Source organism: Pseudochaenichthys georgianus, unplaced genomic scaffold, assembly GCF_902827115.2.
Source record: "Pseudochaenichthys georgianus unplaced genomic scaffold, fPseGeo1.2 scaffold_825_arrow_ctg1, whole genome shotgun sequence".
Taxonomy (NCBI): Eukaryota; Metazoa; Chordata; class Actinopteri; order Perciformes; family Channichthyidae; genus Pseudochaenichthys; species Pseudochaenichthys georgianus.
Genome location: NW_027263373.1, coordinates 2,501 through 27,128, shown reverse-complemented (window position 1 = coordinate 27,128; position 24,628 = coordinate 2,501). Strand labels below are relative to the sequence as shown.

At 44.5% G+C, this 24,628-nt stretch overlaps 1 protein-coding gene across 1 annotated transcript in view; it reads left to right on the top strand.

Annotated features, from left to right (window-relative positions):
- Positions 1 to 24,628, top strand: part of LOC117444494 (DNA topoisomerase 2-beta) — a gene marked incomplete at its 3' end in the record, with an annotated part of 58,803 nt that overhangs the window by 31,678 nt on the left and 2,497 nt on the right. The window contains exons 20-30 of the mRNA XM_034080024.1: positions 2,181 to 2,329; positions 4,207 to 4,438; positions 7,996 to 8,130; positions 10,073 to 10,273; positions 10,599 to 10,794; positions 11,954 to 12,045; positions 20,374 to 20,526; positions 21,415 to 21,498; positions 22,544 to 22,738; positions 22,823 to 22,961; positions 24,329 to 24,484. Coding sequence (XP_033935915.1) covers positions 2,181 to 2,329; positions 4,207 to 4,438; positions 7,996 to 8,130; positions 10,073 to 10,273; positions 10,599 to 10,794; positions 11,954 to 12,045; positions 20,374 to 20,526; positions 21,415 to 21,498; positions 22,544 to 22,738; positions 22,823 to 22,961; positions 24,329 to 24,484 — 1,732 coding nt within the window. The remainder of the gene's footprint in view (positions 1 to 2,180; positions 2,330 to 4,206; positions 4,439 to 7,995; positions 8,131 to 10,072; positions 10,274 to 10,598; positions 10,795 to 11,953; positions 12,046 to 20,373; positions 20,527 to 21,414; positions 21,499 to 22,543; positions 22,739 to 22,822; positions 22,962 to 24,328; positions 24,485 to 24,628) is intronic.

Sequence of the window (24,628 nt, the reverse complement as noted above, 5' to 3'; positions counted from 1 at the left end):
GCTAAACCGAAGAACCGGTTCTGAACCTGAAAAGCCCCGTGCACGGAGCTTGAACCGGAGTTGCGTTTGGTGTGAACGAGGCATAAGGGAGAACTGGAGCTTTGATGGCAAACACTGACGGTTTATTATGGAGTTAATTCCGAACATCTCTTCTGCAGTTCGATGTTTTAACGAGTTCAGAGAGTAATAATCATCATTCCTCGTCAGCGAGACTAAACACATACGGACCCTGAATCTAACGAGAGCTGTCGCCTCGAGATGCCCCCTTGTAACTTCCTTTATTTAAGACGGTAAACACATTTTTTTATTTGCTTCTTGGGCTGCAACAAACGACTAATTTGATAGTCGATTAATCTGTCGATTAATGAAACGATTAATCGACTATTCGGCCTTGCACAATTTCTCAAGCGCTCTTATTTAGCCATCAACTTTTAGATTTAGCTTGAGGTTGTTTTAGGCATGTGGAAACTAACAATGAAGACAATAAAGATGAATACTTGATTAAAAAATACATATTATTAAATTAACTAAACAAATTGTTTACAAAATGAACATGGCTTTTCATTTAAATTAAATAAATAATATTTCACATCAAAAGAAACAACAGTGTTTTAGCAAATAATAAATAATGTGATGACAGAACTGTAAACAGAATAGCTGAAACTTTAACAAACTAACTAACTCAGTTACCTCTAATCATTACCCATGTTTGTATAATGTAGTTAACTCGTGTGTTGCTGCTAGCATACATAACACCTGACGTGAAAACGTTGCTCGTGGACGGGGCTACAGAGCGGCTGGAAAGACAGTCGAACCCGGTGCATTCCTCCGTCTGGATGTGGAGCACTTTTGCTCAATGTTTAGATAAATTGATCGTGTTACCGCCCTGACATGCTAAACTCTTATTGCACTTTTGGCAACGAGCATCGAGACGGGTAAAGTTTAACCACACCTCTGAGCGCGTTCTCTCCGCAGTGTGTTGCTGCATGGAGCAGCCGCGTGTGTGTGTATACTGCCCCGCCCCCTCCCACACAGACCAGGGAGATCTCGTCTGATCGAAAATACATCATAGACGCATTTGTTTGTCTTTTTGCATATTAGAAACGAGCAGGCCACACTAAGACTGCGATATAATGTTTTTGTATCAATAATACATGACATATATTTTTTTAATGTCCCCAGTACCGATAACGTTGTAGCTTAACGGCGCGTAAACGCACCTGATGACGTCACCAACGAATCGACGACTGAATTAGTTGGTAACTAATTTGGTAATCGATTTTAATCGATTAAGTCGATTAGTTGTTGCACCCCTATTCTTGACAAAAGTTAAGGGAGAAATGTTTGGCAGGAAATGCTTATATTTTAATAATAATAATACATTTTATTTGTAGGCGCCTTTCATGACACCCAAGGACACCGTACGATTTGCTAAAAAAAACGCTAATAGGCAACGGAACATGATAGAAACACAAACAGGAAGTCATGGAGGAGACAGTCACGTGGACACAAATGAAACATATAATGGGGGAGCACTACAGCGAGTAAGCGGATTTGAACAGGTGGGTTTTTAATTGGGATTTGAATATGGTGGTTGTGTCTGACTGTCGGGTGTGCGGGGGGAGGGAGTTCCAGAGTCTGGGAGCAGTGCAGCTAAAAGCCCGAGCACCCGTGGTGACGAGGCGTGGGGTGGGGGCGGGCAGCAGACCAGCAGAGGGGGGGCGAGAGGGGGTGTACTCCTGAAGAAGGTCAGCCAGATGGGGGGGGGGGGGCTTTGTAGGGGAGCAGTAGGTTTTGAAGTTGATACGGGATTGAAGTGGGTTTTGAAGTGCAAGTATGAGTCCTCTCTCTCTCGTTGCAGTTGGGTATTGGAATGGAAGTATGTCGAGTGCATTTTCCCCGTCTCCTACCGTTCTTGTTGGAAACTGTTATATTAATATAAAGTTATAACGTTCAGTTTGGACTAGACTCGCTTTGTTCTTCAGTCGAAGCTTCTATGACACAACAACAATAAACTACCTCATGGCAGCTTGTGCTCGTCCATAAACAACAACAACAACGATCCCAAGCGGCTCCTCCTTAAGAGAGGTAGCAGCAATACCTACGCAAATTATTCCCCAACAGGTATGTCAGAGACTCTCTATTTGATTCCCTCTCCCCCCCCCCCCTTTGTCCTGCAGCAAGCTCTGATGATGACCATCGTGAACTTGGCTCAGAACTTCGTTGGCAGCAACAACGTGAACATCCTGCAGCCGCTCGGTCAGTTCGGTACTCGCATCAACGGAGGAAAAGATGCTGCCAGCCCTCGATACATCTTCACCATGCTCAGGTAAACAGAGCCTTCACACCTGGGTGCTTTCGTTACTGCCAGAGGTACGGGAGACCTCGATTCAACAAGGTCAGACTGAAGCATCCTTTGTGCTCCAGTCCATCCTCTCAGTGAGCAGATGCACGCTGAAGGCCTTCTCTCTCACTGATCCTGCCGTCGTGTTAAATGTTTGTTTCTCGTGTGTCTGTTGGTGTTACGCATGGAGCGGCTGGGATGCAAGGAGCATTTCAGACTTCATCTGACCATTCAAGTATCATCGCATCGCATCGTAGATGGTGATACCATGATATGCACGCCCTTTACATTTGAAATCTATTTATTCTTGCCTTTTCTAAACATCAATAATAATGGCGCGTTTCCACTGCAGCGGGTATCCCCGTTTAAGCGTCCTTAATCGTCCTCAAGCGGCCAGTTTTTGGTGGCCTTTCCATGTAGCGTAGCGCCGGCTAGCGGGTACTTTTCCCTCTTTTTCCGGCCCCATAAAATCGTGGTTCTTTCAGGCCAGGGCTGAACTAGTGACGTCAACACTCTCCTGCTGATTGGTCCGAGAGAATCGTCACGAGATCAAGCGCCAGATCATCCCTAGCGTCGCATATATATCTAGAAGCAAGCTTGCAGCATTTTTGGAAACGGAGGAGCTACGAAAATGGCAACGTCAAAGAAAAGCACGCCGTGGTCGACCGAGGAGGTGACGACGTTCCTACATCTCATTGGGGATGATCAAATCAAGCGGGAGCTCGACGGGAGCCCCGCCTACACTGCGTTGCTATAGTAACTACCCCAGGTCCTAAACTGTAATGGGAATGCGCCACGGCCTCGGACGGCCAGCGAGGCAGAGCGAGGCCTGAGCGAGGACGCTTAGGGCCCGTCCACACTACAGCTTAAAAAAAAGCTTGGAGCTGGGCGTGTCTGAAGCTCGACCAACAACCAATCACATGAATCTCCCGCCCCTGACACACACGCAGCGGTTTGATTGGCTAGAGCTTGTACTGGCATACGATTCGATTGGCTGACGCTTCCACCGAAAGCTTCAGAAGCTTCAAAAGTTGAACATTGCTCAAATTGTGCAGCCTGACGCCAGGAAAGCTCCGCTCTGCTTCCCACAATGCAGTTCGGCGAAAAGTGACGTCACCCCATTCAAAGTGAACGGGCAGACGCGTTGGAAAGCGTTTTTGAAGCTGTCGAAGCCGTAGTGCGGACGGGCCGTTAAAGGGACGCTTAAACGGGGCAGTGGAAACGTGCCATTAGTGCCTGGTGTAAATAAGGGCTGCACGATTATGGCGCAAAAGGATAAAGACGCTTTTCCCGCTTGCGTTCACTTCCCTGTCGTGCTACATTCCAGCTGATTCAAATATATATATATATCTGTTATTGTCACGGAATTGTATTCAATCTCGGGCCAAAAAGCACTTGTTGATTTACAACCCCTTCAGATCCGTAATTCCTCTCGACTTCCCCTTAAAGCTTCGGTTGTAAAAACAAAAAATAAGTTTCTTCTTTTCCAGAATTCAGTGTATTTGTTGCGTAATAAAGAAAAAGCTCAGACTAATAGAATACAAGCATACTGTTTACACAAGACTGCATCTTAATATTAGGAACGTCAACCACGTTCATTTAATCATCATAATACAAAAATGTGCATCCCTAGTATCTAAAAGCCTTTAAAGTGCAGATACATTTGTATTAAAGGTCTCCTATCGTGCAAAATGTCTTGTATACATGAATGTGTGTCAGGACACTCACAAAGCACCCACTTCTCTAAAAACGGGGGTTTGCTGCGTCCATGGTGTAATATCGGAAATGTGGGCGTCCCTAGTATCTAGACCTCTCAGAGTCCAGATGGATGTCTGTCCTCACGCTGCTCTCCCTCCCCTCAGTCCTCTGGCGAAGCTGCTGTTCCCGTCCGGAGACTCCAACCTGCTGAAGTTCCTGTACGACGATAACCAGAAGGTGGAGCCGGAGTGGTACATCCCCATCATCCCCATGGTGCTGGTGAACGGGGCCGAGGGCATCGGCACCGGCTGGGCCTGCAAGCTCCCCAACTACGACCCCCGAGAGATCGTCAACAACATCTACCGGCTGCTCAAACACCAGGACCCCCTGCCCATGGTGAGCGGGAGTTCAAATGACTGATGGATTTATCCAGCTGTGCTTCACGAGACGGCCAAACACGGCCTAAAAGATGAATACGTGCCGTCTCTCTGCGGAGGATCTGTGCCCGAAAGCTGATGAGGTGTTGCCTATATGAGCAAGGGCTAGGAGTAAAGATACTGCTATATAACTTTTGCAATTGCCTTACGTTACTCTAATTAAATACGCAATTGATTCAAATAACTGATTGCAATTTATCTAGTCGTTATGCTTCACTCGACTGGCCGAGAAACGACCTATACGATTATGTAATGCCGTGTTACTGAGAAGGATGTGTCCTTATTATCTCTGGTTGGGTTCGACCGTTGAGGGAGACCTGTCCGTCTTTGTGATCCTGTCAAAAAGGTGAATGTATGCACAGGTTGTGTAAAAAAATATTAAATTAGGAGGCAGTTTAAGAGACAGATCCCACGAGAAAACACTGGAGGCTTTTTCCAAGCCAAGTAAAGTGAAAGGTCAGCGTGCAGGTTAAAGGTAGAGATTGAGGCTTCACATCTAGGAGGTAATGCCTCAACAATGGGATGAATGGTCGGCTGTGATACGCAGGATATGAGCCAGGGTTATGAAGGTCTAGAACAGGGGTGTCAAACTCAATTTCATCGTGGGCCACATTAGCATTATAGTTGCACTCAAAAGGGCCGGTTGTAACTATATAAATATACATATATAAATACATAATATACATGAAATAATGTATTATATTATAGTATTGCCTCTGCATTGGAATATTATTGGATGGGGTAATAACTTCATAATTAACTACATCTGAAAGCAGAAGTCTAGGGCAAATCATTGCAAGTCTCTTCAGTGCGCATGTCACAACATGAGATGCATTGTGGGAAATATAGTTTAAGGGCAACATGCTTCTGTAAAATAAGATAAGATAAAAATGGAATTTTATTAATCCCCGTGGGGAAATTCAGTGGTTTAACAGCAACAGGGTAAAATTGAAAAACAGGAGAGCACAGATTCACACAGATTAATAAAATTAAGGATAAATCAAAGATAAATAACTATAAAATAAGAAACTAATTAAAATGAACATATATAGATAAACTGTAAAGTAGCATGTAACCGTATAATAAACCGGATTTGGCCCCCGGGCCTTGAGTTTGACACCCCTGGTCTAGAAGTAAAGATACTGCCATATAACCTTTGATTATATAGCAGTATATTGATTTATCTCGTTGTGCTTCACCAGACGGGCCAAAATACGACCTAAAAGATTCTCACTGAGGTGCGTCCTTATTATCTCTGAGGGAGATGTCACGCTGGATTTCTGTACGTTAATATATAATATAATCAGAATTCCTTTATTAGTCTCACGGAGGGGAAATGTGCGTAGTTACAGCAGGAAAAAGAGCCACAGACAGCTTAATGTTACACATGTTAAATATGTGATGTAGTGGCCAATTGTCCAAAGAAAATTAATGTTCAAAGGCCACTTAGTCTAGGAGGCGAGCTCGAGTATTGACTCGCGTATATTAAAAAACTCAGATACCTTGCTCGTTCCATTCAGGTGCTTTGAGAGGTTCAATGGATCAGCTGGCGGCCCACTGCCCACGTGCAACGTTTGCACGGCATTTAAACAAATAAACAAACAAGATCCCTCGGTCATACGGATGTGTGCGGTCAAAAACTTTTTCCAACTGCCTCTCTAGACTTCCTGCTGAGTCATGCAGGCAGCGTCATTTATACCTGAGCACGCCCCTACGATTGCTTTGTATAAATAATAACAAAACGGAAACTAGAGCAGTCCATAAGCAAGATGACACGTTACAAAACAGTAAAATAATAACTCATAGTTATTCAGCTCATTCAAGTTAAATTAAAGAATATTCAATTGGCTCAAAAAACCATAATTCATTACCATAAAATAATGTGCCTAAATGGCTCTTACATGCATTAAAAAAGTACTAAGTTATGATATAATAAAAAATAAAAAGTTACATATTTAAAAAAATACACATCCTGTAACAGTTCTTAGGATTTAGCAGCCAGGGATATATTACACAGTTATTAACGGCATTTATATATTGCACATATTACACATAGTTGACCAGTTTTGATGTTGAATTGATAACAAACATTTATAATATGGTCAAAGATATGAAAATATGAATCAGGTAGTGAAGAAAAGAGTCAATTAGGAGGCAGTTTAAGAGACAGACCCCACAAGTTATTTACAAACCAACACCAGTAAAATAGAAGGTCAGATTGCAGGTTAAAGTGGGCAGAGATTGAGGCATCAAATCTGTTTTTGTTAACGAGGTATTGCCTCAAAAATAAGAGAATTGAGAAAGAAAATATAAGCAATAGGCCATAAGGTGAACCCTGTTATGGTTTCATCCCGCTCCACAGAAGTGGAACTACACAATCTTTAGTTCATAAAAAAGAACGAGTCATGCTTATCCGCCAAAAAAAAGTTCGTCGCTAAAATTCCTGTCAATTCTTCGAGGCACGTAATTATTGGCTGAACTAGTCCCTTCAACGCGTAATAATGTCTTGGTCCAAAGTAGTGCCCCGGTCCGTCACGTGATCGTGCTACACCAATTGGCTAGCTGCATATACCGGTATCAACAAACAGATTTGGAAAAAATGGCGACCGCCATGATTTCATCGAGTAGCGGGGACGAGGAAAACGCACCAGAAAGTCTCAAAAAGTCAAAATTATCAACACACAAACATTGTTACATGCATATTACGTCTGTGAAGAGAAAAGGTTGATTATTTTACCAATATCACACTGCAGGTCTTCAACAACATCAACAGACTGTACACCCTCCATGACAGTGGCATTGATTTTGAAGTTACAAATACAATATTATCATATTACAATAATATAATATATATATATATATATATTATATATATCTATAATAATAATTTATAATAATTATAATAATAATATATATATTATATATATCTATAATAATAATCTATATATATATAATCTATATATATCTATAATAATAATAATGTAATTCATCAAATTATTATATGATGAATGAGTAAATAAATGAATCAATGGTCATTGGTATAAGTACTGCATTTTATTGATCTAAATTACTTAACGTAACAAGTTAACCTTCTTCTTGGACGCAGCTATGTATGAAATCAAGTCATATTTATTTTAAGAGTGCATTTAACGTGTACAGGGTAACAATAACAACAGACAGACAGACAAAAAGTCCTCAGTCTAATGGAATAATCCACGAGCTCAGCCAATGAACCTAGCGATGCGACTTTTTTTTGGTGGATAAGCATGACTCGTTCTTTTTTATGAACTAAAGATTATGTAGTTCCACTTCTGTGGACTTTTCGAGGTTCACCTTGCGGCCTACAAGGGTTACGAAGGTCTAGAAGTAAAATGACTGGTGTATAACATTTGGAATCGCCTCACATGGCTCAAGTTAAACACGTTCAATTCTAGTTTTTTCTCCTCATTGACTTTCAATATGTGATGTCCTCACACGCTTTGCTCGTTGAGTCTTAACTGTGCTCTCTCCTCACAGCTTCCCAGGTACAAGAACTTCAAAGGAGTGATCCATGAGCTGGGTCAGAACCAGTACCTGATGAGTGGGGAGGTGTCGGTGCTCGACAGAACCACCATCGAGATCACAGAGCTTCCCGTGCGCACCTGGACTCAGGTACAACCTAATACAACGAATACTTTGTTCTGGTATCAGTACTTTACTCCACTGCTTATCTTTCTGACGACTTTTTACTTTCTACTTCTTACATGTTGAACTCAAATACCTGTACTTTCTACTTCTCACATGTTGAACTCAAATACCTGTACTTTCTACTTCTCACATGTTGAACTCAAATACCTGTACTTTCTACTTCTTACATGTTGAACTCAAATACCTGAACTTTCTACTTCTTACATGTTGAACTCAAATACCTGTACTTTCTACTTCTTACATTTTGAACACAAATACCTGTACTTTCTACTTCTTACATGTTGAACACAAATACTTGTACTTTCTACTTCTCACATGTTGAACTCAAATACCTGTACTTTCTACTTCTCACATGTTGAACTCAAATACCTGTACTTTCTACTTCTTACATTTTGAACACAAATACCTGTACTTTCTACTTCTTACATGTTGAACTCAAATACCTGTACTTTCTACTTCTCACATGTTGAACTCAAATACCTGTACTTTCTACTTCTCACATGTTGAACTCAAATACCTGTACTTTCTACTTCTTACATTTTGAACACAAATACCTGTACTTTCTACTTCTTACATTTGAACACAAATACCTGTACTTTCTACTTCTTACATGTTGAACTCAAATACCTGTACTTTCTACTTCTCACATGTTGAACTCAAATACCTGTACTTTCTACTTCTCACATGTTGAACTCAAATACCTGTACTTTCTACTTCCTACATGTTGAACTCAAATACCTGTACTTTCTACTTCTTACATTTTGAACACAAATACCTGTACTTTCTACTTCTTACATGTTGAACTCAAATACCTGTACTTTCTACTTCTCACATGTTGAACTCAAATACCTGTACTTTCTACTTCTCACATGTTGAACTCAAATACCTGTACTTTCTACTTCCTACATGTTGAACACAAATACCTGTACTTTCTACTTCTTACATGTTGAACTCAAATACCTGTACTTTCTACTTCTTACGTGTTGAACCCAAATACCTGTACTTTCTACTTCTCTCATGTTGAACTCAAATACCTGTACTTTCTACTTCCTACATGTTGAACACAAATACCTGTACTTTCTACTTCTCTCATGTTGAACTCAAATACCTGTACTTTCTACTTCTTACATGTTGAACACAAATACCTGTACTTTCTACTTCTCTCATGTTGAACCCAAATACCTGTACTTTCTACTTCTCTCATGTTGAACCCAAATACCTGTACTTTCTACTTCTCTCATGTTGAACTCAAATACCTGTACTTTCTACTTCCTACATGTTGAACACAAATACCTGTACTTTCTACTTCTCACATGTTGAACCCAAATACCTGTACTTTCTACTTCTTACATGTTGAACACAAATACCTGTACTTTCTACTTCTTACATGTTGAACTCAAATACCTGTACTTTCTACTTCTTACATGTTGAACTCAAATACCTGTACTTTCTACTTCTTACATGTTGAACACAAATACCTGTACTTTCTACTTCTTACATGTTGAACCCAAATACCTGTACTTTCTACTTCTCTCATGTTGAACCCAAATACCTGTACTTTCTACTTCTCTCATGTTGAACCCAAATACCTGTACTTTCTACTTCTTACATGTTGAACCCAAATACCTGTACTTTCTACTTCTTACATGTTGAACCCAAATACCTGTACTTTCTACTTCTTACATGTTGAACCCAAATACCTGTACTTTCTACTTCTCTCATGTTGAACCCAAATACCTGTACTTTCTACTTCTCTCATGTTGAACCCAAATACCTGTACTTTCTACTTCTTACATGTTGAACCCAAATACCTGTACTTTCTACTTCTCTCATGTTGAACCCAAATACCTGTACTTTCTACTTGGAAGTGTGTACTTTAACCGCCTCTCTCCCCTGTTGTGTTTAGTCGTATAAGGAGTCCGTTCTGGAGCCCATGCTGCAGGGAACCGATAAAACTCCGGCTCTCATCAACGACTATAAGGAATATCACACGGACCAGACGGTGAAGTTCGTGGTCCGGATGTCGGAGGAGAAGCTGGCTCAGGCCGAGTCCGTCGGGCTGCACAAAGTCTTCAAGCTGCAGTCCACTCTCACCTGCAACTCCATGGTAACGAGAGATTTAACTCCATATAAAACCCGTCGGGGACCAAGAACAGAATATGAAATTAAATAATGTACATTAAGACAAAATTACATATACGGTTTACCTTTACCCTTTAAGTTGTTTATGGAGGATTGAGATCTGACTCGCAGCCATGTCTCTGTCTGAGCAACACAGAGACACTGAAGCAGATGTGCTTTTAAAACTAGCTTTTTAAAACGCCTTTATTTCTGGTGTGCCAGCGAATCAGATACATGCATGTACAGTTTCTGAATAAGACCAATAGAAGAGCACACATAACCTTAAACCACTTCCTCTCCCCCTTCTTCAGGTGCTCTTTGACCACATGGGCTGTATGAAGCGGTACGACTCGGTTCAAGATATCCTCAAAGAATTCTTCGACCTGCGTCTCCAATATTACAAACTGAGGAAGGATTGGCTGCTGGGAAGTCTGGGAGCCGAAGCCTCGAAACTGTCCAATCAGGCTCGCTTCGTCCTGGAGAAGATCGAGGGGAAAATCGCCATCGGTATGTGTTAGAAGAATCTCCCTGGTCCCCGGCTTGAGCTTCACCTCAGGATGTATCTGTGATCCTCTCCTGAAGGGAAGGAGTCATCACATACAGAGCATCAAGTAGTTCCTGAGCAGTGTCCTTCACATGCTGATATCCCAGAGAGGGAGTTACACAGTCACAAGATGGAGGACTGCCGGTTCTTGTAATCATACATCCTGTCATGAACAAAATACTGAGTTTTCTCTCAAAATTATGACTTTTTCTTCAAATTCCTGACTTTTTTCTCAAAATCCTGACTTTTTTCTCAAATTTCTGACTTTTTTGTAAAAATCTCAAAAATTATGATTTTTTTCCTCAATCTCAAAAATTCTGACCTTTTCTAAAAATTATAATTTTTCTCAAAATTATGGTTTTTTTCTCTAAATTCGGACTTTTCCTCAAAATTCTGACCTTTTCTAAAAATTATAATTTTTCTCAAAATTATGATTTTTTTTCTTCAAAATTATGATTTTTTCTCTAAATTCGGACTTTTCCTCAAAATTCTGACCTTTTCTAAAAATTATAATTTTTCTAAGAATTATAATTTTTCTCAAAATTCTGATTTTTTTCTTCAAAATTATGATTTTTTCTCAAAATTATGACTTTTTCTCAAAATCTCAAAATTATGACTTTTTCTGAATACTTAAATATTTCAATAATCCCTGGTCACCGGCTTGATCTTCAGCCTCAGGATCCGTGTATCTGTGATCCTCTCCAGAATGGAAGGAGTCATCACATACAGAGACTAGTTCCTGAGTAGTGTCCTTCACATGCTGATATCAAGAGAGGGAGTCACACAGTCACAAGATGGAGGAACAGAAAGCAGTATCAATGTTTACTTCAGATTAGCTCCACGTCAGAAATGAGCATGCTTGATGTCTCTCTCCATAGAGGCTGAGTCATCATGTTCATCACATAGCTATCATCTGCCTCAAGCAGTCCTGATGCTCTTCTGGGTCATCAGACATCCTGTCATGCTCACAGCTACAGTTGGGATAGCTTTGTTAGCATGCTGCTCTCATGTTGGAGGAGGACACTCAGGATGTTCCCAACAATATGAATGCTGGAAAACCTGATCTCTTTGTGTAACAGTGAGTGGTTTAATACTAACATGTGTTTTATTTGTCTTTCATAGAGAATAAAAGCAAGCGAGAGCTGATTCGCATGCTGGTGCAGAAAGGATTCGAGTCAGATCCGGTGGCTGCCTGGACTAAAGCTCAGGAGAAGGTACTTATACACAGGTTTTATTCTACATTTACACGTATAAATACATATAGGAACAACAGGAAAGTCCATCAGGCCTGTAATATGTGAGATACATATTACAATGGAATACAAAGAGATGGATTTAGTATGTACAGATGAACCAAACATAATAACTTTACAACGTAGACAATCCTGAAGACTCCTGGTGCTAGACTCCTGGGGCTAGACTCCTAGTACTAGACTCCTGGTGCCAGACTCCTGGTGCTAGCCTCCTGGGGCTAGACTCCTGGTGCTAGACTCCTGGGGCTAGACTCCTGGTGCTAGACTCCTGGGGCTAGACTCCTGGTGCTAGACTCCTGGGGCTAGACTCCTGGGGCTAGACTCCTAGTACTAAACTTCTGGGGCTAGACTCCTGGTGCTAGACTCCTGGTGCTAGACTCCTGGGGATAGACTCCTGGTGCTAGACTCCTAGTACTAGACTCCTGGTGCTAGACTCCTGGGGATAGACTCCTGGTGCTAGACTCCTAGTACTAGACTCCTGGTACTAGACTCCTGGTGCTAGACTCATGGGGCTAGACTCCTGGGGCTAGACTCCTGGTGCTAGACTCCTGGTGCTAGACTCCTAGTACTAGACTCCTGGTACTAGACTCCTGGTGCTAGACTCCTGGGGCTAGACTCCTGGTGCTAGACTCCTAGTACTAGACTCCTGGTGCTAGACTCCTGGTACTAGTCTCCTGGTGCTAGACTCCTGGTACTAGACTCCTGGTGCTAGATTCTTGGTGCTAGACTCCTAGTACTAGACTCCTGGTGCTAGACTCCTAGTACTAGACTCCTGGTGCTAGACTCCTGGTACTAGACTCCTGGTGCTAGATTCCTGGTGCTAGACTCCTGGTGCTAGACTCCTAGTACTAGACTCCCGGTGCTAGACTCCCGGTGCTAGACTCCTAGTGCTAGACTCCTGGTACTCGACTCCTAGTACTAGCCTCCTAGTGCTAGACTCCTGGTGCTAGACTCCTGGTGCTAGACTCCTGGTGCTAGACTCCTGGGGCTAGACTCCAAGTGCTAGACTCCTAGTACTAGACTCCTAGTACTAGACTCCTGGTGCTAGACTCCTGGTGCTAGACTCCTGGCTGGGGCTAGACTCCTGGTGCTAGACTCCTAGTACTAGACTCCTAGTACTAGTCTCTTGGTGCTAGACTCCTAGTACTAGACTCCTGGTACTAGTCTCCTGGTGCTAGACTCCTAGTACTAGAATTTTGGTGCTAGACTCCTGGGGCTAGACTCCTGGGGCTAGACTCCAAGTGCTAGGCTCCTAGTACTAGACTCCTAGTACTAGACTCCTGGTGCTAGACTCCTAGTACTAGACTCCTGGTGCTAGACTCCTGGGGCTAGACTCCTGGTACTAGACTCCTGGTGCTAGACTCCTGGTGCTAGACTCCTAGGGCTAGCCTCCTAGTGCTAGACTCCTGGTGCTAGACTCCTGGTGCTAAACTCCTGGTGCTAAACTCCTGGTGCTAGACTCCTGGTGCTAGACTCCTAGTGCTAGACTCCTGGGGCTAGACTCCTGGGGCTAGACTCCTGGTGCTAGACTCCTGGTACTAGACTCCTGGTGCTAGACTCCTGGTGCTAGCCTCCTGGAGCTAGACTCCTGGTACTAGACTCCTAGGGCTAGACTGGTGCTAAACTCCTGGTGCTAGACTCCTGGTACTAGACTCCTGGTGCTAGACTCCTGGTGCTAGACTCCTGGTACTAGACTCCTGGTGCTAGACTCCTGGTGCTAGACTCCTGGGGCTAGACTCCTAGTACTAGACTCCTGGTACTAGGCTCCTGGTGTTAGACCTCTGGTGATAGACTCCTAGTACTAGACTCCTGGTACTAGACTCCTGGTGCTAGACTCCTGGGGCTAGACTCCTGGTGCTAGACTCCTAGTACTAGACTCCTAGTACTAGACTCCTGGTGCTAGACTCCTGGTACTAGTCTCCTGGTGCTAGACTCCTGGTACTAGACTCCTGGTGCTAGATTCTTGATCCTAGACTCCTAGTACTAGACTCCTGGTGCTAGACTCCTGGTACTAGACTCCTGGTGCTAGATGCTTGGTGCTAGACTCCTGGTGCTAGACTCCTAGTGCTAGACTCTCGGTGCTAGACTCCCGGTGCTAGACTCCCGGTGCTAGACTCCTAGTGCTAGACTCCTGGTACTCGACTCCTAGTACTAGCCTCCTAGTGCTAGACTCCTGGTGCTAGAGTCCTGGTGCTAGACTCCTGGGGCTAGACTCCAAGTGCTAGACTCCTAGTACTAGACTCCTAGTACTAGACTCCTGGTGCTAGACTCCTGGTGCTAGACTCCTAGTACTAGACTCCTAGTACTAGTCTCCTGGTGCTAGACTCCTAATACTAGACTCCTGGTGCTAGAGTCCTGGTGCTAGACTCCTGGGGCTAGACTCCAAGTGCTAGACTCCTAGTACTAGACTCCTGGTGCTAGACTCCTAGTACTAGTCTCCTGGTGCTAGACTCCTGGGGCTAGACTCCTGGTGCTAGACTCCTAGTACTAGACTCCTAGTACTAGTCTCCTGGTGCTAGACTCCTAATACTAGACTCCTGGTGCTAGAGTCCTGGTGCTAGACTCCTGGGGCTAGACTCCAAGTGCTAGACTCCTAGTACTAGACTCCTAGTACTAGACTCCTGGTGCTAGACTCCTAGTACTAGTCTCCTGGTGCTAGACTCCTGGGGCTAGACTCCTGGTGCTAGACTCCTAGTACTAGACTCCTGGTACTAGTCTCCTGGTGCTAGACTCCTAGTACTAGACTCCTGGTGCTAGACTCCTGGGGCTAGACTCCTGGGGCTAGACTCCTAGTACTAGACTCCTGGTGCTAGACTCCTAGTACTAGACTCCTGGTGCTAGACTCCTGGGGCTAGACTCCTGGTACTAGACTCCTGGTACTAGACTCCTGGTGCTAGACTCCTAGGGCTAGCCTCCTAGGGCTAGCCTCCTAGTGCTCGACTCCTGGTGCTAGACTCCTGGTGCTAGACTCCTGTGGCTAGACTCCTGGTACTAGACTCCTGGTGCTAGACTCCCGGGGCTAGACTCCCGGTGCTAGACTCCCGGTGCTAGGCTCCCGGTGCTAGACTCCCGGTGCTAGAGTCCCGGTGCTAGACTCCCGGTGCTAGACTCCCGGGGTTAGACTCCTGGTGCTAGACTCCTGGTACTAGACTCCTGGTGCTAGACTCCTGGTGCTAGACTCCTAGTACTAGACTCCTGGTGTTAGACTCCTGGTGCTAGACTCCTGGGGTTAGACTCCTAGTGCTAGACTCCTGGTACTAGACTCCTGGGGCTAGACTCCTAGTACTAGACTCCTGGGGCTAGACTCCTGGTACTAGACTCCTGGTGCTAGACTCCTGGTGCTAGACTCCTGGGGCTAGACTCCTGGTGCTAGACTCCTGGTCCTAGAGTCCTGGTGCTAGACTCCTGGTCCTAGACTCCTGGTCCTAGAGTCCTGGTGCTAGACTCCTGGTGCTAGAGTCCTGGTGCTAGACTCCTGGTCCTAGAGTCCTGGTGCTAGACTCCTGGTACTAGACTCCTGGTGCTAGACTCCTGGTGCTAGACTCCTGGGGCTAGACTCCTGGTACTAGACTCCTGGTACTGGACTCCTGGTGCTAGACTCCTAGGGCTAGCCTCCTAGTGCTCGACTCCTGGTGCTAGACTCCTGGTGCTAGACTCCTGTGGCTAGACTCCTGGTACTAGACTCCTGGTGCTAGACTCCCGGGGCTAGACTCCCGGTGCTAGACTCCCGGTGCTAGACTCCCGGTGCTAGAGTCCCGGTGCTAGACTCCCGGTGCTAGACTCCCGGGGTTAGACTCCTGGTGCTAGACTCCTGGTACTAGACTCCTGGTGCTAGACTCCTGGTGCTAGACTCCTAGTACTAGACTCCTGGTGTTAGTCTCCTGGTGCTAGACTCCTGGGGTTAGACTCCTAGTGCTAGACTCCTGGTACTAGACTCCTGGGGCTAGACTCCTAGTACTAGACTCCTGGGGCTAGACTCCTGGTACTAGACTCCTGGTGCTAGACTCCTGGTGCTAGACTCCTGGGGCTAGACTCCTGGTGCTAGACTCCTGGTCCTAGAGTCCTGGTGCTAGACTCCTGGTCCTAGACTCCTGGTGCTAGAGTCCTGGTGCTAGACTCCTGGTGCTAGAGTCCTGGTGCTAGACTCCTGGTCCTAGAGTCCTGGTGCTAGACTCCTGGTACTAGACTCCTAGTGCTAGACTCCTGGTGCTAGACTCCTGGTGCTAGACTCCTGATACTAGACTCCTGGTACTAGACTCCTGGTACTAGACTCCTGGTACCAGACTCCTGGTACTAGACTCCTGTGGCTAGACTCCTGGTACTAGACTCCTGGGGCTAGACTCCTGGTGCTTGACTCCTGGGGCTAGACTCCTGGGGCTAGACTCCTGGGGCTAGACTCCTGGTGCTAGACTCCTGGGGCTAGACTCCTGGTGCTAGACTCCTGGGGCTAGACTCCTGTGGCTAGACTCCTGGGGCTAGACTCCTAGGGCTAGACTCCTGGGGCTAGACTCCTGGTGCTAGACTCATGGGGCTAGACTCCTGGTACTAGACTCCTGGTGCTAGACTCCTGGTCCTAGAGTCCTGGTGCTAGACTCCTGGTACTAGACTCCTAGTGCTAGACTCCTGGTGCTAGACTCCTGGTACTAGTCTCCTAGTACTAGACTCCTGGTGCTAGACTCCTAGTACTAGACTCCTGGTGCTAGACTCCTGGGGCTAGACTCCTGGTGCTAGACTCCTAGTACTAGACTCCTAGTACTAGTCTCCTGGTGCTAGACTCCTAATACTAGACTCCTGGTGCTAGAGTCCTGGTGCTAGACTCCTGGGGCTAGACTCCAAGTGCTAGACTCCTAGTACTAGTCTCCTGGTGCTAGACTCCTGGGGCTAGACTCCTGGTGCTAGACTCCTAGTACTAGACTCCTAGTACTAGACTCCTGGTGCTAGACTCCTGGGGCTAGACTCCTGGGGCTAGACTCCTAGTACTAGACTCCTGGTGCTAGACTCCTAGTACTAGACTCCTGGTGCTAGACTCCTGGGGCTAGACTCCTGGTACTAGACTCCTGGTGCTAGACTCCTAGGGCTAGCCTCCTAGTGCTAGACTCCTGGTGCTAGACTCCTGGTACTAGACTCCTGGTACTAGACTCCTGGTGCTAGACTCCTAGGGCTAGCCTCCTAGTGCTCGACTCCTGGTGCTAGACTCCTGGTGCTAGACTCCTGTGGCTAGACTCCTGGTACTAGACTCCTGGTGCTAGACTCCCGGGGCTAGACTCCCGGTGCTAGACTCCCGGTGCTAGACTCCCGGTGCTAGACTCCCGGTGCTAGACTCCCGGTGCTAGCCTCCCGGTGCTAGACTCCCGGTGCTAGACTCCCGGGGTTAGACTCCTGGTGCTAGACTCCTGGTACTAGACTCCTGGTGCTAGACTCCTGGTGCTAGACTCCTAGTACTAGACTCCTGGTGTTAGACTCCTGGTGCTAGACTCCTGGGGTTAGACTCCTAGTGCTAGACTCCTGGTACTAGACTCCTGGGGCTAGACTCCTAGTACTAGACTCCTGGGGCTAGACTCCTGGTACTAGACTCCTGGTGCTAGACTCCTGGTGCTAGACTCCTGGGGCTAGACTCCTGGTGCTAGACTCCTGGTCCTAGAGTCCTGGTGCTAGACTCCTGGTCCTAGACTCCTGGTCCTAGAGTCCTGGTGCTAGACTCCTGGTGCTAGAGTCCTGGTGCTAGACTCCTGGTCCTAGAGTCCTGGTGCTAGACTCCTGGTACTAGACTCCTAGTGCTAGACTCCTGGTGCTAGACTCCTGGTGCTAGACTCCTGATACTAGACTCCTGGTACTAGACTCCTGGTACTAGACTCCTGGTACCAGACTCCTGGTACTAGACTCCTGGGGCTAGACTCCTGGTGCTTGACTCCTGGGGCTAGACTCCTGGGGCTAGACTCCTGGGGCTAGACTCCTGGGGCTAGACTCCTGGGGCTAGACTCCTGGTGCTAGACTCCTGGGGCTAGACTCCTGGGGCTAGACTCCTGGGGCTAGACTCCTGGGGCTAGACTCCTGGGGCTAGACTCCTGGTGCTAGACTCCTGGTCCTAGAGTCCTGGTGCTAGACTCCTGGTACTATTGTTCTCGAGGCTTTACAGTGTGTACAGATCAACAAAACATAATGAAGTTACCATATAGACAATCCTGAAGACAAACGGATAACGTGAAGGTGTTCAAATGTAATTATCATGGAGGGCGTTCAGGGTTATATCTATTAAAACCTCTAACTCTGCACCCCTTATCAGACTGGACCTTAAAGCATTTCAGTAAAGTCAAGGATAATTTAACTCAGGGTTATGATATTAAGCTTTCTCCATAATGCACCAAGCAAAGAGCCTTGAAATGAGGGTCGAAGAAGCATTTGAAATGAGACATTAATAGATATTTTGAAGCTGCTGGTTCAAGAAGAGACATTATACTGTAGTTGTTCTGAAACAAAGTCCTTTAATGTCATGTTATAGCAAAGTGTAGGAGCAATACCATAAGGTGGATTAAACAGCACTTAGACCTCATCTCCATAAGGTTTACATATCCTAATTCTGGCAGTTGAAAAGAGAAGTGGTTTAAAGGTCAAAGATGGGTTTGTGAGTAAAACAGGGACATGTGTTGTCTGTAGGGCTGTACCCGAATATTCGAATAATCGTTCGTTGGAGTACTATTCGGGTTTCAATTTCGTTATTCGGATATTCGTTTTTTATTTATTTTTATTTATTGAAATCTCCAATATCACCGTGAGAGCTTGTGCCTCTTCGGGGGGTGCCAACACTTAACCATAAACGTTATCGTTTACTTTCTCCGTCTTTATATGTAGATATTACTTTTTCTCCATTAATCTCCGTTACGTTGTTTCCATAGCAACAACAACTTCCTGTCAACTGCGCTAACTCTCCTTCAAAATAAAAGCATGTCCATACAAAATAGGAAGCCAAGACAAATTACACTTAAGACATATACAACTGCAACGAAAGTAACAAACACAAAGCGATATCCTTTTCAATTTCAAAGAACACAAATTGGGTTACATCAACAAATAACTATAAACAACAATACTGTAGAATAACAAAATGAATGCCGTGAATACACCGAAATACACGTGTCGAAGCGGTTCCCCGCTGCGTAATTTATTATCTTTGCTTTTTAATGTTTATAATGTTTCTGCTGCGCTATTTCCTAATACTCTTAATGTCTTTCATTTTTGTAAACAGAGGTGGGAAGTAGTGGAGTACAAATACTTCGTTACTGTATTTTAATACATTTTTCTGGTATCAGTACTTTACTCCACTACTTATTTTTCTGACGACTTTTTACTTTGACTTCTTACATGTTGAACTCAAATACCTGTACTTTCTACTTCTCACATGTTGAACACAAATACCTGTACTTTCTACTTCTTACATGTTGAACCCAAATACCTGTACTTTCTACTTCTTACATGTTGAACTCAAATACCTGTACTTTATACTTCTTACATGTTGAACTCAAATACCTGAACTTTCTACTTCTTAGATGTTGAACTCAAATACCTGTACTTTCTACTTCTTACATGTTGAACCCAAATACCTGTACTTTCTACTTCTTACATGTTGAACCCAAATACCTGTACTTTCTACTTCTTACATGTTGAACTCAAATACCTGTACTTTATACTTCTTACATGTTGAACTCAAATACCTGAACTTTCTACTTCTTAGATGTTGAACTCAAATACCTGTACTTTCTACTTCTTACATGTTGAACACAAATACCTGTACTTTCTACTTCTTACATGTTGAACTCAAATACCTGTACTTTCTACTTCTTACATGTTGAACACAAATACCTGTACTTTCTACTTCTTAGATGTTGAACTCAAATACCTGTACTTTCTACTTCTTACATGTTGAACACAAATACCTGTACTTTCTACTTCTTACATGTTGAACTCAAATACCTGTACTTTCTACTTCTTACATGTTGAACCCAAATACCTGTACTTTCTACAGGCAGGTACTCTTTAAAGCAGCTGCTAGTTATGGGTACTTTTTACTGAAGTACATTTCAAAGTTCTTTACTTTGACTTGAGTAAAGAAGTTTAGTCAGTACTTCTACTTTCACCAGAGTATTTTTAAACACGAGTATCTGTACTTCTACTTGAGGAAAGGATGTGTGTACTTCTCCCTCTCTGTGTGTAAAGCACCTCGAGTTGCCTTGCGTTGAAAGCTGCTGTATAAATAAACTTGCCTTACCTTCTGATTCCTGTGTTCTCCTCCAGGCTCAGGAGGTGGAAGAACCTCGAGACGGGAACGAGAGCGACGGCTCGGTGGATTCTGGATCGGGACCGGCCTTCAACTACATCCTCAACATGCCTCTGTGGTGCCTGAGCAAAGAGAAGGTGGAGGACCTGCTCAAACAGAGGGACCACAAGGTAGAAACAATGCACTTTTCACCTCTTTTCACTTCTTTAGGCTGTAGTGTTGCTCACTCGGACACTGAAGGGACTCTCAGGCGTGCACGAGTTCAACATAAATGTACTTTGTTTGGTTCTGGAAATACAGAAACACAAACGCATCACTGCAGAATACAGGCATGTTGTGGGACAGGTTTAATTAATATGAAGTCGTATGCAGCAATATTTAGATGTATAAAGTAGAATAAAAAATTATGCAGTAGTATAAAGGAGTATGACGTAGTATGCAGTAGGGCTGTACCCGAATATCCGAATATTCGTTCGTTGGAGTACTATTCGGGTTTCAATTTCGTTATTCGGATATTCGTTTTTTTTGTTTTTCCGTTTTTTTTTCAAATTGAATTTATTGAAATCTCCAATATCAACGTCAGAGCTTGTGCCTCTTCGGGGGGTGCTAACACTTAACCATACACGTTATCGTTTACTTTCTCCGTCTTTATATGTAGATATTACTTTTCTCCGTTAATCTCCGTCACGTTGTCTCCATAGCAACAACAACTTCCTGTCAACAGCGCTAACTCTCCTTCAAAATAAAAGCATGTCCATACAAAATAGGAAGCCAAAAAAAAGTAACAAACACAATGCGATATCCTTTTCAATTTCAAAGAACACAAATTGGGTTACATCAACAAATAACTATAAAACAACAATACTGTAGAATAACAAAAAGAATGCCGTGAATACACCGAAATACACGCCTTGTGTCGGCACGGGCCGAATATTCGCTGCTGATTACTACCGAATATCCGGAGCCCGAAAAATGGTATTCGGGACAGCCCTAGTGTGCAGTAGTATGCAGTAGTATGATGTTGACATGTATTAATTCAAGTGATTGTGTCCTCTCAGAGATCAGAGCTGAACGACCTGGATAAGAAATCTCCGGAGGATCTGTGGAAGGAGGACCTGGCCGTGTTCATCGAGGAGCTCGATGCAAGTTACTTTTTTAATACTTTATTGACATTTCTGCAGCGCTAATTCCGCCAGTAGAACAAGAGTCATGTCCCGCTCTTCTCTAACGGAAAAGCAGTTTTTATTCACTAATTGTTTCCAGTTTCAAATGTTCTTTTCATCAATTAACTTCCAAAGAAATAGCTGACATGTTGGGGAAGATAAATGACACCCTCGGATCCATTTCATATCTGTTGGATATGAAGAACTAGAAACACAATGGACAAGCCGCTACGTTCCTCACACACTCAATCTTTTCTCAGCTGCAGCTCCGCGGATTTCTCCGCCTGAGACGGCGGGACGCGGCGAGGCTGTGAGTCTGTTTGAGCACACACACAGACTCACAGCCTGTGTGTGTGTGCGCGTGTGTGTGTGCGCTCTGGCTGTTTTCGGGCCGTGTCTCGCTGTCTCGCAGACCCCACGCAGCAAGCAGGACATGAGCCCGCTCACACTGTCCGCTCCTCGCAGCACTGAGCCTCGTAGCGCCCCCCCCCACACGGCCCCCGGACCCCACGCAGCATTCTCATCTGTTTGTCATCACTGGGGTCATTTCCTGGTTGCTAACAAACACCATTCTAAAACATAAACACTGATGTCCAGCTGTAACGGTGGTGGACTCATCAGAACAGAGTGGGCGAGCCGACCAATCAGAGCACAGTGGGCTCATGGGGGGAGGGGGGGGGGCAGGAGCTCCAACGAGCCGTGTAGGACAGAGAGTGAATACACACACTATACAGAGAAGCTGTGAGAAACCAATGTGAGTTTGGAACATTGAACAATGTGAATCTATTCTAGTCGACTTCAACGATGGAACTATGATCAGTAGAAATGGCCGTGACGCGGGACCTGAGAATTAAGACAGTACCGGTATATGTGCATTAAGACAGTTAAGATTTCGTGCTGTGAAAGTGTCCATTATGCTGAATTCACCGATGTGTTTCTACTTACCTTGATCCGGTATTTGACTTTCAGAATCACTATATTTCTCAGGTTCTTTCACGTGAGACTTGCTGTGTTGTTCTTGCAGAAAGTGGAGCAGCAGGAGCGCGAGGACGATAACATCGGGAAGGGAGTGAAGATGGTGAAGGGGAAGGTGGGAAAGCCTAAAGCCAAGAAGCTGAACCTGGAGGAGACGCTTCCCTCTCTGTACGGACGGAGAGTGGAGCCTCCAACTCAGGCGCTGCGCTCCGATTCTGCCAAGAAGCTGTCCAGGAAGAAGAAGGTAACCACTGGATACTGTAATACTGGAGAACACCACCGTTTAAGGGGGAATCCAGAGGGGTTACAGCGTGTGTCTCTCCCTCAGGTGGACGATTCATCCGTGAAGATGGAGTTCGATGAGGATGGTTTGGGCGTTGAGGCCGGAGCGGCCGGAGCGGCAGAAAACTCCGCCGTAGTCCCAAAACCAAAAACTCCACGAGTGAGGAAAGACAAGAAAGAGCCAGGTCAGTACGACTGCAAAGATTTAGCAATTTGCATATATATGTAGACGTGTAAAAGTACTGTACAAAGGAAACTCTGAAATATCAAGCTTGTTTTTCCCGATAGAGGAGGGTCATACGAAATGAGTCAATTAACCCTTAGATGCCCGAGTGACTGGACACTCTTCCATAAGTGGGTCAAAAAGGACCCGTATTAGAATAACATGTGTTTTTATGCCATTTCTGTCCTTTCGGTTTAGAGAAATCACTTGTATAACATTTAGTATTATATTTTGGTTCACACTAGATTTTTCACTATTTATAATTCTATAATTTTTTTTTACATTTTGAAAAACGTTCTCCTCTTGACTACTCATAGCCCCCCCCCCATCAATCCATGCCGGTTGATCAAGTTTGATAGTCCTATACCCCCCCCACCCTAACCTTCCCTTATATTGTAAAGGGATTTTGAGTCCTTATACCAGTGTTTCTCAAACTTGTTCATACCAAGGACACTTAACCAATAAAAAAACACTCGCGGACCACCTAACTCCACAAATATCAAAAAACACATCGTTTTTCTAGAACAGATTACAAATCGCCTGAAAATGGTACAAACAAGTGGCCACATGTGTGATGGAGGTGTTGCGCTGGGCTTTATCATGCAATCCAAAGTGAAACTTAACCTCGCTCCATTGCGGAGATATTCCCGCGAGAGTGCGGGAAACTGAAATGTATTAATTTATTTCAAATGTGAAATTTTACCGATATACTCACGGACCACTAGGGGGCGCTCACGGACCACACTTTGAGAAGCACTGCCTTATACAAGGACTCAAGGGCATTATGTGCCCTATACAAATATAATGTATTATTATTATTATTGTTATACTGACAGGTTTCAGATCTTGCTGTGTAAAATAATCTTCCTGAGAGGTGTCACTTGTGATGTAGTCTGTGTGGTCCACAGTGAATGTATTCCTGACGGCAACAGGTGATAAGAATCAAAGGTTCCTTCCCATAGGAAATGCATGCGGGTCATTTTTGACCCACTTACTGTATGGAAGCTCGGGTTAGCAATACACAAACTACAATTTCTTAAAATGTAAATTCAAAATGTGGATGGCGTGATATCCAAAACATGTTTTTTGAGGAATAGCTGGAATATGAAATAATAAAAAAATGTAATTACAAAGATACTTCAAGGAAACCACCTCGCCGGGTCAAAGGATACCCACTTATGCATCTAAGGGTTAAAGCTTCTCGTTTCTATCTAGATATAAAAAAAAGACTTCTGGCTCGACTTTGCTCTGAAGTATATTAAAGAGGCCGCTTTCTGCTCTCGAGAAAATAGACTTTATTCGCACTCAATCTAGTTTCCTTCGGTGCAGGCACTCCCAGAGTGAGGAAGACTCCAGCTCCCAAAGGAACGGCGGGGAAGAAGGTGAAGAAGAGGAACCCCTGGTCTGACGACGAGTCGAAGTCCGAGAGCGAAGTGGAGGAAATGCCCGTCATCCCCCGAGAGACCAAGTCCCAGAGGGCCTCAGGTGAGACACTTTCTGATCAAGTCCTAAATGTTTCTAGCATCACAGCAGCTCCATTTTGACATATACTAAGATTGCAGCATTACCCACAATCCCCTCTGTTTTAGCCCTGTTTCAAAAGTGCTGATTCTCAGGGTGTTTCTCAAT